The sequence below is a fragment of the Salvelinus alpinus genome, chromosome 1 (assembly GCF_045679555.1).
Source record: "Salvelinus alpinus chromosome 1, SLU_Salpinus.1, whole genome shotgun sequence".
Lineage (NCBI taxonomy): Eukaryota > Metazoa > Chordata > Actinopteri > Salmoniformes > Salmonidae > Salvelinus > Salvelinus alpinus.
Window position 1 is genome coordinate 117,087,617 of NC_092086.1, and position 15,067 is coordinate 117,102,683.

Sequence of the window (15,067 nt, forward strand, 5' to 3'; positions counted from 1 at the left end):
GAGAACTGAGGATGGATCAACAACATTGTAGTGACTCCACAATAATGATCTAAATGACAGAGAGTGAACGAACACAAATATACAAAATATTCCAAAACATGCATCTTGTACGCAACAAAGGCACTAAAGTAATACTGCCACAACAATAAAAAAAAAACATGGCAAAGGAAGACTCTTTTTGGCCTAAATGCAAAGCCTTATGTTTTGGGGCAAATCCAATACAACACTGAGTACCACTCTAAAGAAAAAACGTCACTTACCAGAATGCTAACAAAATGCTAACAAGCAAAAAGGAATCCTCATATAGAATGCTAACTAAATGCTAATGAGCGCTTTGTAAACTTTTTGTACAGTTTCTGACCTAAACAAGTATAAAAGTAACTCAAAATTGCTACTCAGTTTGCTGCACGCACAAAACGAATATTAGCCAGCAAGGTTCATGATCCAGGAGGGGATTCACTGCTGTTACCAAGCGAATGTTTGATTTTGGAAGAAGCTTAGCTAGACCACTTAGCTAGATAGCGAACTAGCTACTAAATAAGCTAGTTCGCACAAGCCTACAATATTTGCCTATTAATGTTGATTATGGCGAGACAGCAATTTAAGCCTTGCCATAAGTATTTCAAGCAACTGTCTTCTTGGTAAGCAACTCCAGTGTAAATTTGGCCATGTGTTTTAGGTTATTGTCCTGCTGAAACATGAATTCCTCTATAGACAACCAGGTGTCCTCTAGGATTTTGCCTGTGCTTAGCCCTATCCAGTTTCTTTTTATCCTGAAAAACTCCCCAGTATTTCCCCAAGGTCAAGCATACCCATAACATGATGCAGCCACCACCATGCTTAAACATATGAAGATTGGTACTCAGTGTTGTGTTGGATTTGCCCCAAACATAAGGCTTTGCATTTAGGCCAAAAAGTATATGACATACAGATCATTATGTAGTGTTGTCCCCTGACTGACGTACAGATCATTATGTAGTGTTGTCCCCCTGACTGACACAATGACATACAGATCATTATGTAGTGTTGTCCCCTGACTGACATACAGATCATTATGTAGTGTTGTCCCCTGAATGACACAATGACTTACAGATCATTATGTAGGGTTGTCCCCTGACTGACATACAGATCATTATGTAGTGTTGTCCCCTGACTGACATACAGATCATTATGTAGTGTTGTCCCCCTGACTGACATACAGATCATTATGTAGTGTTGTCCCTTGACTGACATACAGATCATTATGTAGTGTTGTCCCCTGACTGACATACAGATCATTATGTAGGGTTGTCACCCTGACTGACATACAGATCATTATGTAGTGTTGTCCCCTGACTGACACAATGACATACAGATCATTATGTAGTGTTGTCCCCCTGACTGACATACAGATCATTATGTAGTGTTGTCCCCTGAATGACACAATGACATACAGATCATTATGTAGTGTTGTCCCCTGACTGACATACAGATCATTATGTAGTGTTGTCCCCTGAATGACACAATGACTTACAGATCATTATGTAGGGTTGTCCCCTAACTGACATACAGATCATTATGTAGTGTTGTCCCCTGACTGACATACAGATCATTATGTAGTGTTGTCCCCCTGACTGACATACAGATCATTATGTAGTGTTGTCCCCCTGACTGACATACAGATCATTATGTAGTGTTGTCCTCCTGACTGACATACAGATCATTATGTAGTGTTGTCCTCCTGACTGACATACAGATCACTATGTAGTGTTGTCCACTGACTGACATACAGATCATTATGTAGTGTTGTCCCCTGACTGACATACAGATCATTATGTAGTGTTGTCCCCCTGACTGACATACAGATCATTATGTAGTGTTGTCCCCCTGACTGACATACAGATCATTATGTAGTGTTGTCCCCCTGACTGACATACAGATCATTATGTAGTGTTGTCCCCTGACTGACATACAGATCATTATGTAGTGTTGTCCCCCTGACTGACACAATGACATACAGATCATTATGTAGTGTTGTCCTCCTGACTGACATGCAGATCATTATGTAGTGTTCCCCCTGACTGACACAATGACATACAGATCATTATGTAGTGTTGTCCCCTGACTGACATACAGATCATTATGTAGTGTTGTCCTCCTGACTGACATACAGATCATTATGTGGTGTTGTCCCCCTGACTGACATACAGATCACTATGTAGTGTTGTCCCCCTGACTGACATACAGATCATTATGTAGTGTTGTCCCCCTGACTGACATACAGATCATTATGTAGTGTTGTCCCCTGACTGACACAATGACATACAGATCATTATGTAGTGTTGTCCCCTGACTGACATACAGATCATTATGTAGTGTTGTCCCCTGACTGACATACAGATCATTATGTAGTGTTGTCCCCCTGACTGACATACAGATCATTATGTAGTGTTGTCCCCTGACTGACATACAGATCATTATGTAGTGTTGTCCCCCTGACTGACATACAGATCATTATGTAGTGTTGTCCCCTGACTGACATACAGATCATTATGTAGTGTTATATGTGCAAATTAGCCATTATATGCGGTAGTCTATCATGCACTGAATTGTGTGAAGTTAAATCCAATGTGTTGTATTGAGTAGAGAAGTGTGCAGTTCAGTGACAGGTTTTCAGGGGAACGTTTATAAAACGGGAAGACGCTTCCAGGGGGGCCAGGGTAACAAAATGCGAGGCCACTGATTTTTTTAAACCATCGTGATACTCGTGTGTAACCTTTATTTAACGAGGCAAGTCAGTTAAGAACAAATTCTTATTTACAATGACGGCCTACCCCCGTGCCTGGATACTAATCGTTATCGTGATACTTGGCCTGGTATCGTATCATTTGTAAAATGTTGGTATCGTGACAACACTAGATCACATATTGTTGTATAGTGTACCTGCATAACTTTAGGAGCTGGGTTGTCTGTCTTAGTAGTAAGTATTTTGCATGCGTTTGTTAGCATTTGCCTAGCATCTTCTATGAGAATTCCTTACTTCTTGATATCATTTTGTTAGCATTTGCCTAGCATCTTCTATGAGAATTCCTTACTTCTTGATATCATTTTGTTAGCATTTGCCTAGCATCTTCTATGATAATTCTTTACTTCTTGTTATCATTTTGTTAGCATTCTAATACCATATACCCCAGGATACCATATACCCCAGGATGGCACAAGCACGGTATGAAGTTATGGACGTCTGCATACCACCCAACCATAAAATATTGTACAATCCAGGTGTTCAAAGCTCTTAGAGACTTGCCCAAAGAGACTCACAGCTGTAATTACTGACAAAGGGGTTTCTAACAGGGAGATGAATACTTACGCAACAGCAATATTTAATGTTTTACATTTTTATTAGTCTTTTAAAAAACAACAACATTATTTTGCAAGGCACTGTACATGTTATTTTTTATTTGAGATGAAAACAGATATTACATTTTGATTTTAAACTATGATTTCATTAAGATGTCTAGATTGCAATGATGAGCATAATGAATGGCTCCAGACAGACTGTGTGCTTTAGTAGTAGTGTCAGTCTAAGTGAGATCTGATGCAGCGGGAGGGTACATGAACCACAACCATTCTGGGCTGCCAAGTGGCTGTAGCAGTCTGGCCTCTCTCTGCAGCAGGCTGCGAATATCTCTGGCATGTTTGCTCTGTCAGGCTGTTGTAAAGGAGAGGGACTGTGTGTGTGTGTGTTATATTTAGTCTGGTGTGTTTCTGCTCTGTCAGGCTGTTCTGAAGAAGTGTGTGTGTGTGTGTGTGTGTGTGTGTGTGTGTGTGTGTGTGTGTGTGTGTGTGTGTGTGTGTGTGTGTGTGTGTGTGTGTGTGTGTGTGTGTGTGTGTGTGTGTGTGTGTGTGTGTGTGTGTGTGTGTGTGTGTGTGTGTGTGCGTGTGTGTGTTATTTAGTCTGGTGTGTTTCTGCTCTGCCAGATTGTTCTGAAGAAGAGGGACAACATTCAGGCTGAATACGAGACTAAACTGGAAGCTGCTGCCTTCCGGAAAGAGGAGAGAGCATCAGCCACAGTGAGTCAACTGATCTGAGATCTGTTTGTGTTTTACTACTAACTCTACTGAACTATCACCTAGCCTGGTCTCAGATCTGTTTGTGTTTTACTAACTCTACTGAACTATCACCTAGCCTGGTCTCAGATCTGTTTGTGTTTTACTAACTCTACTGAACTATCACCTAGCCTGGTCTCAGATCTGTTTGTGTTTTACTAACTCTACTGAACTATCACCTAGCCTGGTCTCAGATCTGTTTGTGTTTTACTAACTCTACTGAACTATCACCTAGCCTGGTCTCAGATCTGTTTGTGTTTTACTAACTCTACTGAACTATCACCTAGCCTGGTCTCAGATCTGTTTGTGTTTTACTAACTCTACTGAACTATCACCTAGCCTGGTCTCAGATCTGTTTGTGTTTTATTAACTCTACTGAACTATTACCTAGCCTGGTCTCAGATCTGTTTGTGTTTTACTAACTCTACTGAACTATCACCTAGCCTGGTCTCAGATCTGTTTGTGTTTTACTAACTCTACTGAACTATCACCTAGCCTGGTCTCAGATCTGTTTGTGTTTTACTAACTCTACTGAACTATCACCTAGCCTGGTCTCAGATCTGTTTGTTTTTTGTGTGTTTTTTTACCAACTCCTATGGTCATTTCCTAGCCTGGTCTCCGATCTGTTTGTGATGTCTATATGGTCATTACCTAGCTATAACAATGTACTTACAATTTGATTTGATTTACTTACAATTCTGTATACTGTCAATGCTAATGCTAACGATCTATGTTTTTCCCTAACTATTCATTTGGACTATTTTTGCGTAATGCTATGCCCATTATAACTTGTTCAGAGCGTAGCCGTATGCCCCGTAGTGCCTTGTTTAGTTCTGTCCCCTGTCCCCTCCCTACAGCAGGTGTTTAGTTCTGTCCCCTGTCCCCTCCCTACAGCAGGTGTTTAGTTCTGTCCCCTGTCCCCTCCCTACAGCAGGTGTTTAGTTCTGTTCCCTGTCCCCTCCCTACAGCAGGTGTTTAGTTCTGTCCCCTCCCTACAGCAGGTGTTTAGTTCTGTTCCCTGTCCCCTCCCTACAGCAGGTGTTTAGTTCTGTTCCCTGTCCCCTCCCTACAGCAGGTGTTTAGTTCTGTTCCCTGTCCCCTCCCTACAGCAGGTGTTTAGTTCTGTCCCCTCCCTACAGCAGGTGTTTAGTTCTGTTCCCTGTCCCCTCCCTACAGCAGGTGTTTAGTTCTGTTCCCTGTCCCCTCCCTACAGCAGGTGTTTAGTTCTGTTCCCTGTCCCCTCCCTACAGCAGGTGTTTAGTTCTGTCCCCTCCCTACAGCAGGTGTTTAGTTCTGTTCCCTGTCCCCTCCCTACAGCAGGTGTTTAGTTCTGTCCCCTCCCTACAGCAGGTGTTTAGTTCTGTCCCCTCCCTACAGCAGGTGTTTAGTTCTGTTCCCTGTCCCCTCCCTACAGCAGGTGTTTAGTTCTGTCCCCTCCCTACAGCAGGTGTTTAGTTCTGTCCCCTCCTTACAGCAGGTGTTTAGTTCTGTCCCCTGTCCCCTCCCTACAGCAGGTGTTTAGTTCTGTCCCCTCCCTACAGCAGGTGTTTAGTTCTGTCCCCTCCCTACAGCAGGTGTTTAGTTCTGTCCCCTCCCTACAGCAGGTGTTTAGTTCTGTTCCCTGTCCCCTCCCTACAGCAGGTGCTTAGTTCTGTCCCCTGTCCCCTCCCTACATTATGTGTTTAGTTCTGTCCCCTCCCTACAGCAGGTGTTTAGTTCTGTCCCCTCCCTACAGCAGGTGTTTAGTTCTGTCCCCTGTCCCCTCCCTACAGCAGGTGCCTACAGACGTGGAGAAGTGCCATGACAGAGTGGAGTGTTGCAATGCTGACCTGAAGTCAGACTGGGACCGCTGGCAGAACAACAAGAGACAAGACTTCAGACAGCTACTCACTGGCATGGCAGACCACAACATCCAGTACTATGAGAAGGTAAGAGGGAAGACTACTCACTGGCATGGCAGACCACAACATCCAGTACTATGAGAAGGTAAGAGGGAAGACTACTCACTGGCATGGCAGACCACAACATCCAGTACTATGAGAAGGTAAGAGGGAAGACTACTCACTGGCATGGCAGACCACAACATCCAGTATTATGAGAAGGTAAGAGGGAAGACTACTCACTGGCATGGCAGACCACAACATCCAGTACTATGAGAAGGTAAGAGGGAAGACTACTCACTGGCATGGCAGACCACAACATCCAGTACTATGAGAAGGTAAGAGGGAAGACTACTCACTGGCATGGCAGACCACAACATCCAGTACTATGAGAAGGTAAGAGGGAAGACTACTCACTGGCATGGCAGACCACAACATCCAGTACTATGAGAAGGTAAGAGGGAAGACTAATCACTGCCTTTTGTTATAATATATCTAATTGGCCCTTGCCAAAATCTTAATCCTAACCCAGCCCTTATCTTGACCCTTACATGGTAAATGGTTTGTCATGGTTTTCTTAGTGTAAACCAGGTGATCATAGTTCAACTAGAAGAAAATGGTCTCAGCTCTGATTTTTCCTCTAGTCTCTCTAGTTCCTCCTGTAGTACCTCTAGATCCTCCTGTAGAACCACCTGTAGTACCTCTAGATCCTCCTGTAGAACCACCTGTAGTACCTCTAGATCCTCCTGTAGTTCCTCCTGTAGTACCTCTAGATCCTCCTGTAGTACCACCTGTAGTACCTCTAGATCCTCCTGTAGAACCACCTGTAGTACCTCTAGATCCTCCTGTAGAACCACCTGTAGTACCTCTAGATCCTCCTGTAGTACCACCTGTAGTACCTCTAGTTCCTCCTGTAGAACCACCTGTAGTACCTCTAGATCCTCCTGTAGAACCACCTGTAGTACCTCTAGATCCTCCTGTAGTACCACCTGTAGTACCTCTAGATCCTCCTGTAGTACCACCTGTAGTACCTCTAGATCCTCCTGTAGAACCACCTGTAGTACCTCTAGATCCTCCTGTAGAACCACCTGTAGTACCTCTAGTTCCTCCTGTAGAACCTCCTGTAGTACCTCTAGATCCTCCTGTAGAACCTCCTGTAGTACCTCTAGATCCTCCTGTAGAACCACCTGTAGTACCTCTAGTTCCTCCTGTAGAACCTCCTGTAGTACCTCTAGATCCTCCTGTAGTACCACCTGTAGTACCTCTAGATCCTCCTGTAGAACCACCTGTAGTACCTCTAGTTCCTCCTGTAGAACCTCCTGTAGTACCTCTAGATCCTCCTGTAGTACCACCTGTAGTACCTCTAGATCCTCCTGTAGAACCACCTGTAGTACCTCTAGTTCCTCCTGTAGAACCTCCTGTAGTACCTCTAGATCCACCTGTAGTACCTCCTGTAGAACCTCTAGATCCTCCTGTAGAACCTCCTGTAGTACCTCTAGATCCTCCTGTAGAACCTCCTGTAGAACCTCTAGATCCTCCTGTAGTACCTCCTGTAGAACTTCTAGATCCTTCTGTAGTACCTATAGTTCCTCCTGTAGAACCTCCTGTAGAACCTCTAGATCCTCCTGTAGAACCTCCTGTAGTACCTCTAGTTCCTTCTGTAGTACCTATAGTTCCTCCTGTAGAACCTCTAGATCCTCCTCTAGATCCTCCTGTAGAACCTCCTGTAGTACCTCTAGTTCCTTCTGTAGTACCTATAGTTCCTCCTGTAGAACCTCTAGATCCTCCTCTAGATCCTCCTGTAGAACCACCTGTAGTACCTCTAGATCCTCCTGTAGAACCTCCTGTAGTACATCTAGTACCTCCTGTAGAAAGTCAGAGAATCCACAGAGTTGTCCCATTTGAAATCCCCTCCCGACAGTAGGGTCTACTCCCCTCCTCCTCCCGACAGTAGGGCCTACTCCCCTCCTCCTCCCGACAGTAGGGCCTACTCCCCTCCTCCTCCTCCTCCCGACAGTAGGGCCTACTCCCCTCCTCCTCCTCCCGACAGTAGGGCCTACTCCCCTCCTCCTCCCGACAGTAGGGCCTACTCCCCTCCTCCTCCCGACAGTAGGGCCTACTCCCCTCCTCCTCCCGACAGTAGGGCCTACTCCCCTCCTCCTCCTCCCGACAGTAGGGCCTACTCCCCTCCTTCTCCCGACAGTAGGGTCTACTCCCCTCCTCCTCCCGACAGTAGGGCCTACTCCCCTCCTCCTCCCGACAGTAGGGCCTACTCCCCTCCTCCTCCCGACAGTAGGGCCTACTCCCCTCCTCCTCCTCCCGGCAGTAGGGCCAACTCCCCTCCTCCTCCCGACAGTAGGGCCTACTCCCCTCCTCCTCCTCCCGACAGTAGGGCCTACTCCCCTCCTCCTCCCGACAGTAGGGTCTACTCCCCTCCTCCTCCCGACAGTAGGGCCTACTCCCCTCCTCCTCCCGACAGTAGGGCCTACTCCCCTCCTCCTCCCGACAGTAGGGCCTACTCCCCTCCTCCTCCTCCCGGCAGTAGGGCCAACTCCCCTCCTCCTCCCGACAGTAGGGCCTACTCCCCTCCTCCTCCTCCCGACAGTAGGGCCTACTCCCCTCCTCCTCCCGACAGTAGGGCCTACTCCCCTCCTCCTCCTCCCGACAGTAGGGCCTACTCCCCTCCTCCTCCTCCTCCCGACAGTAGGGCCTACTCCCCTCCTCCTCCTCCCGACAGTGGGGCCTACTCCCCTCCTCCTCCTCCCGACAGTAGGGCCTACTCCCCTCCTCCTCCTCCCGACAGTAGGGCCTACTCCCCTCCTCCTCCTCCCGACAGTAGGGCCTACTCCCCTCCTTCTCCTCCCGACAGTAGGGCCTACTCCCCTCCTCCTCCTCCCGACAGTAGGGCCTACTCCTCTCCTCCTCCTCCCGACAGTAGGGCCTACTCCCCTCCTCCTCCTCCCGACAGTAGGGCCTACTCCCCTCCTCCTCCTCCCGACAGTAGGTTCTACTCCCCTCCTCCTCCTCCCGACAGTAGGTTCTACTCCCCTCCTCCTCCTCCCGACAGTACGGCCTACTCCCCTCCTCCTCCTCCCGACAGTAGGGCCTACTCCCCTCCTCCTCCTCCTCCTCCCGACAGTAGGGCCTACTCCCCTCCTCCTCCTCCCGACAGTAGGGCCTACTCCCCTCCTCCTCCTCCTCCTCCCGACAGTAGGGCCTACTCCCCTCCTCCTCCTCCTCCCGACAGTAGGGCCTACTCTCCTCCTCCTCCTCCCGACAGTAGGGCCTACTCCCCTCCTCCTCCTCCCGACAGTAGGGCCTACTCCCCTCTTCCTCCCGACAGTAGGGCCTACTCCCCTCTTCCTCCCGACAGTAGGGCCTACTCCCCTCCTCCTCCTCCTCCCGACAGTAGGGCCTACTCCCCTCTTCCTCCCGACAGTAGGGCCTACTCCCCTCCTCCTCCTCCCGACAGTAGGGCCTACTCCCCTCTTCCTCCCGACAGTAGGGTTTACTCCCCTCCTCCTCAGGGGCAGTAGGGATGACCAGGGATGGTCTCTGTTTAGTGAGTCCTCCAGATCAGAGGCAGTAGGGATGACCAGGGATGTTCTCTGTTTAGTGAGTCCTCCAGATCAGAGGCAGGGGATGACCAGGGATGTTCTCTGTTTAGTGAGTCCTCCAGATCAGAGGCAGTAGGGATGACCAGGGATGTTCTCTGTTTAGTGAGTCCTCCAGATCAGAGGCAGTAGGGATGACCAGGGATGTTCTCTGTTTAGTGAGTCCTCCAGATCAGAGGCAGTAGGGATGACCAGGGATGGTCTCTGTTTAGTGAGTCCTCCAGATCAGAGGCAGTAGGGATGACCAGGGATGTTCTCTGTTTAGTGAGTCCACCAGATCAGAGTGAGTAAGAATGACAGCGTTCTCTCTTCATAAGTGTGAATTTAACCATTTTCCTGTCCCGCAAAGCATTCAACATGTACTTTTGGTTTTCAGGGAAAATGTATGGATTAAAAAGTATAATATTTCCTTTAGGAATGTAGTGGAGTAAAAAAATATATAAATAGTGAAGTACAGATCCTCCCAAAAAACTACTTAAGTAGTACTTAAAAGTATTTTTCCTTAAGTACTTTACACCCCTGTTCCGCTGTTAGAATGTGAGTCAGAATGATTTGGCTTGAAGGAGGTTCCCACGAGGCCCAGTGCTTCTACTGTTAATACATGTCTTTAATGTGTTTTATTTTGTCTTTATTTAACCAGGTAAGTCTTTGAAAACACATTATCTTTATGATGACCACGAGGGAGCGAGTAACATACAAACCCATATTATACTGTCTTTGTGTTGCAGTGCTAAGCAGCGTCACTTCTCTCTCTCTGTCATCTCTCTCTTTCTCTCTCCTCCCCCCTCTCAATCTCTTTCTCTCTCCCACTAACTCATATCCTCCTCTCTCCCTCTAACTCATATCCTCCTCTCTCCCTCTACCTCATATCCTCCTCTCTCCCTCTAACTCATATCCTCCTCTCTCCCACTAACTCATATCCTCCTCTCTCCCTCTAACTCATATCCTCCTCTCTCCCTCTACCTCATGTCCTCCTCTCTCCCTCTAACTCATATCCTCCTCTCTCCCTCTAACTCATGTCCTCCTCTCTCCCTCTAACTCATATCCTCCTCTCTCCCTCTAACTCATATCCTCCTCTCTCCCTCTAACTCATGTCCTCCTCTCTCCCTCTAACTCATATCCTCCTCTCTCCCACTAACTCATATCCTCCTCTCTCCCTCTAACTCATGTCCTCCTCTCTCCCTCTAACTCATATCCTCCTCTCTCCCTCTAACTCATATCCTCCTCTCTCCCACTAACTCATATCCTCCTCTCTCCCTCTAACTCATATCCTCCTCTCTCCCTCTACCTCATGTCCTCCTCTCTCCCTCTAACTCATATCCTCCTCTCTCCCTCTAACTCATATCCTCTTCTCTCCCTCTCTCTGTTTCAGTGCCTTGCAGCGTGGGAGTCTGTCATTCCACTATTACGGGACAAGCAGCCACAGGAGACAGAAACGGAGGAAGACTGAGAGACTGCCACCTTTCCTCTGAACATTACATCTCAAACACTTCTCTACCTGAGTTACCAGTGTCAACAGACACTCTCAAAGGGAAATTGCCAAGGAAATGAGCCTTTGGGTCTACAGACAGAAATCGTTTTTTAGTTTTGGTGTTTTCTATTTGTGAAAGCCAGTCGGTCCGACGTCCCATCTTGCCTGCTGGAATCCATGGAGCAGAGTGGATGGATGATACCATGTCTGTCTGGAAGGCCCATTTTGTTCCTTGTTGCACACCAAACTAGCCTTGGTCGTATTCACTACAAAACAAACGGGGGGGGAAAACAGAAAGAAACCGGGAGGGACGACTTGAACAATGTGCACTGATGAATGTGACTCTGACACCACAGACAGGCCAAAGGAAAAGAGAAACTAATATCTACTGTTTTTCCTGTTGTAATTTTCTAGTCTGTTGAGAAATGTTTGTTGCCAATGATCCTTTTTTATAAACGATGCTGATCTTTGATTGTCTCTGATGGTCTCTGATGGTCTTCAATGGTCTCTGATGGTCTTCAATGGTCTCTGATGGTCTCTGATGGTCTCTGATGGTCTTCAATGGTCTTCAATGGTCTCTGATGGTCTCTGATGGTCTCTGATGGTCTCTGATGGTCTTCAATGGTCTCTGATTGTCTCTGATGTTCTCTGATGGTCTCTGATTGTCTCTGATGTTCTCTGATGTTCTCTGATGGTCTCTGATGGTCTCTGATTGTCTCTGATGGTCTCTGATGGTCTCTGATGGTCTCTGATGGTCTCTGATGGTCTCTGATGGTCTCTGATCTAGCCTAAAGCCTTTGAAGAGTGAAGGAGAAGCATCATTGTGTTTCTGTTTACAGAATGTTGAAGAGCACTACCCGATCCAGCTTTCCTCCTGACCAGATCCTCTGGCCAAACATTTACAGGAACCTACTTTACCCAGTAAACATACTGTCTGACTTCTCCAGGGTGTGTTCACTGGTTTTCAAACCATAGCAAGCAGGCTGAAATGGGGAGAGAAAAACCTTAACTTATCCAATAAGAAACGCTTGCTTTCATTGCAAAATGTTTTCTGTGCACTAATGAATACACACCTAGTCTGTCGTTACAAAGAAACATGAACCGCGAGATCACACAAGATTTGGTTCTGGCTTGTCAAGATTACACACACCAGACGCTTCCTCCTGTGCCCAGACACTTCCTCCTATGCCCAGACACTTCCTCCTATGCCCAGACACTTCCTCCTATGCCACAGACACTTCCTCCTGTGCCCAGACACTTCCTCCTGTGCCCAGACACTTCCTCCTGTGCCCAGACACTTCCTCCTGTGCCCAGACACTTCCTCCCCAGACACTTCCTCCTGTGACCAGACACTTCATCCTGTGCCCAGACACTTCATCCTGTGCCCAGACACTTCCTCCTGTGCCCAGACACTTCCTCCTGTGCCCAGACACTTCCTCCTGTGCCCAGACACTTCCTCCTGTGCCCAGACACTTCCTCCTGTGCCAAGACACTTCTTCCTGTGCCCAGACACTTCCTCCTGTGCCCAGACACTTCCTCCTGTGACCAGACACTTCCTCCTGTGACCAGACACTTCCTCTTATGCCCAGACACTTCCTCCTGTGCCCAGACACTTCCTCCTGTGCCCAGACACTTCCTCCTGTGCCCAGACACTTCCTCCTGTGCCCAGACACTTCCTCCTGTGACCAGACACTTCATCCTGTGCCCAGACACTTCCTCCTGTGCCAAGACACTTCCTCCTGTGCCCAGACACTTCCTCCTGTGCCAAGACACTTCTTCCTGTGCCCAGACACTTCCTCCTGTGCCCAGACACTTCCTCCTGTGCCCAGACACTTCCTCCTGTGCCAAGACACTTCTCCCTGTGCCCAGACACTTCCTCCTGTGACCAGACACTTCCTCCTGTGACCAGACACTTCCTCCTGTGACCAGACACTTCCTCCTGTGCCCAGACACTTCCTCCTGTGCCAAGACACTTCTTCCTGTGCCCAGACACTTCCTCCTGTGACCAGACACTTCCTCCTGTGACCAGACACTTCCTCTTATGCCCAGACACTTCCTCTTATGCCCAGACACTTCCTCCTGTGCCCAGACACTTCCTCCTGTGCCCAGACACTTCCTCCTGTGCCCAGACACTTCCTCCTGTGACCAGACACTTCATCCTGTGCCCAGACACTTCATCCTGTGCCCAGACACTTCCTCCTGTGCCCAGACACTTCCTCCTGTGCCCAGACACTTCCTCCTGTGACCAGACACTTCCTCCTGTGCCCAGACACTTCCTCCTGTGCCCAGACACTTCCTCCTGTGCCCAGACACTTCCTCCTGTGCCCAGACACTTCCTCCTGTGCCCAGACACTTCCTCCTGTGCCCAGACACTTCCTCCTGTGCCCAGACACTTCCTCCTGTGCCCAGACACTTCTTCCTGTGCCCAGACACTTCTTCCTGTGCCCAGACACTTCCTCCTGTGACCAGACACTTCCTCCTGTGCCCAGACACTTCCTCCTGTGCCCAGACACTTCCTCCTGTGCCCAGACACTTCCTCCTGTGCCCAGACACTTCCTCCTGTGCCCAGACACTTCTTCCTGTGCCCAGACACTTCCTCCTGTGACCAGACACTTCCTCCTGTGACCAGACACTTCCTCCTATGCCCAGACACTTCCTCCTATGCCCAGACACTTCCTCCTGTGCCCAGACACTTCCTCCTGTGCCCAGACACTTCCTCCTGTGCCCAGACACTTCCTCCTGTGCCCAGACACTTCCTCCTGTGCCCAGACACTTCCTCCTGTGCCCAGACACTTCCTCCTGTGCCCAGACACTTCCTCCTGTGACCAGACACTTCCTCCTGTGACCAGACACTTCCTCTTATGCCCAGACACTTCCTCCTGTGCCCAGACACTTCCTCTTATGCCCAGACACTTCCTCCTGTGCCAAATAGTCTCGGGATGAGGTTGAAGTTTAACATGGTGGAATTTATGGGGGTGTCCCAAATCTGTATTTCGTTTTTTATTTAACTAGGCAAGTCAGTTAAGAACAAATTCTTATTTACAATGACGGCCTACCCCGGCCAAACCCGGACGTGTGCGCCGCCCAATGGGACTCCCAATCACAGTCCCTGGATTCGAACCAGGGACTGTAGTGACGGCTCTTGCACTGAGATGCAGCGCCTTAGACCGCTGCGCCACTCGGGAGCAAATGGAACCCTATTCCCTATATAGTGCACTACTTTAGACCAGAGCCCTATGGAACCCAATTCCCTATATAGTGCACTACTTTTGTTTAACAAAGTAGAGCACAATATAGGGATTAGGGTCCAATTTAGGACGCACCCTATGTAGTGCCAACTAGTGTTGGGCTGCCTCCTCCCTCCTCCACTTACTTATGTAACACAGTGTTGACATGGGTTGACATCTCTGAGTAGTGGGCAAAGTCAAAAGTAGTGCACTATATAGGGAATAGGGTTCCATAGGGCTCTGGTCTAAAGTAGTGCACTATATAGGGAATAGGGTTCTATAGGGCTCTGGTCTAAAGTAGTGCACTATATAGGGAACAGGGTTCCATAGGGCTCTGGTCTAAAGTAGTGCACTATATAGGGAACAGGGTTCTATTTGGGATGCACACATACTGTTACACATTTAGATTCTTTGTATAATTGTTGTGTTTTTTCTGACCATGGTGGAACTGTCTCCCTAATTTAGTGTTCGTGACAACACTTCAGCCAGGAAGGAGCTTCAGCCAGGAAGGAGCTATTCTGATGTGTTTTATGTTTGAATAATTCATTATGTTCTAAAACCAGTTGGAATTAAAACATATATATTTGTTTCATCGTCTTCACCTTCGTCATGTTGCTTTGGAGGCACCAGATATAAACCTGCTCTCTGCTTGTTTCCCAAGTGGCACCCTATTCCCTATATAGTGCACCACCTTTGACCAGGGTTCACAGGTGGGTCTGTACTAGCTTGATGAAACCCCCTACCAGAAAGAGGGAACAATTCTCTAGGAAGCTAACAAGACCAAAT

At 48.0% G+C, this 15,067-nt stretch overlaps 1 protein-coding gene across 4 annotated transcripts in view; it reads left to right on the top strand.

Annotated features, from left to right (window-relative positions):
* The window catches only part of LOC139539644 (sorting nexin-30-like), a 70,284-nt gene extending 58,753 nt beyond the window's left edge, over positions 1-11,531 (top strand). Inside the window, exons 7-9 of one of the 4 annotated variants that reach the window (XM_071342790.1) lie at positions 3,937-4,053; positions 5,865-6,017; positions 10,956-11,531. In XM_071342790.1, the coding sequence (XP_071198891.1) occupies positions 3,937-4,053; positions 5,865-6,017; positions 10,956-11,033 (348 nt within the window). In that variant the 3' untranslated portion in view covers positions 11,034-11,531. Of the gene's footprint in view, positions 1-3,936; positions 4,054-5,861; positions 6,018-10,955 lie in introns of all 4 variants that reach the window. The other 3 variants (XM_071342808.1, XM_071342781.1, XM_071342799.1) reach the window with 3 other exon arrangements.
* The last annotated feature ends 3,536 nt before the right edge of the window (positions 11,532-15,067 follow it).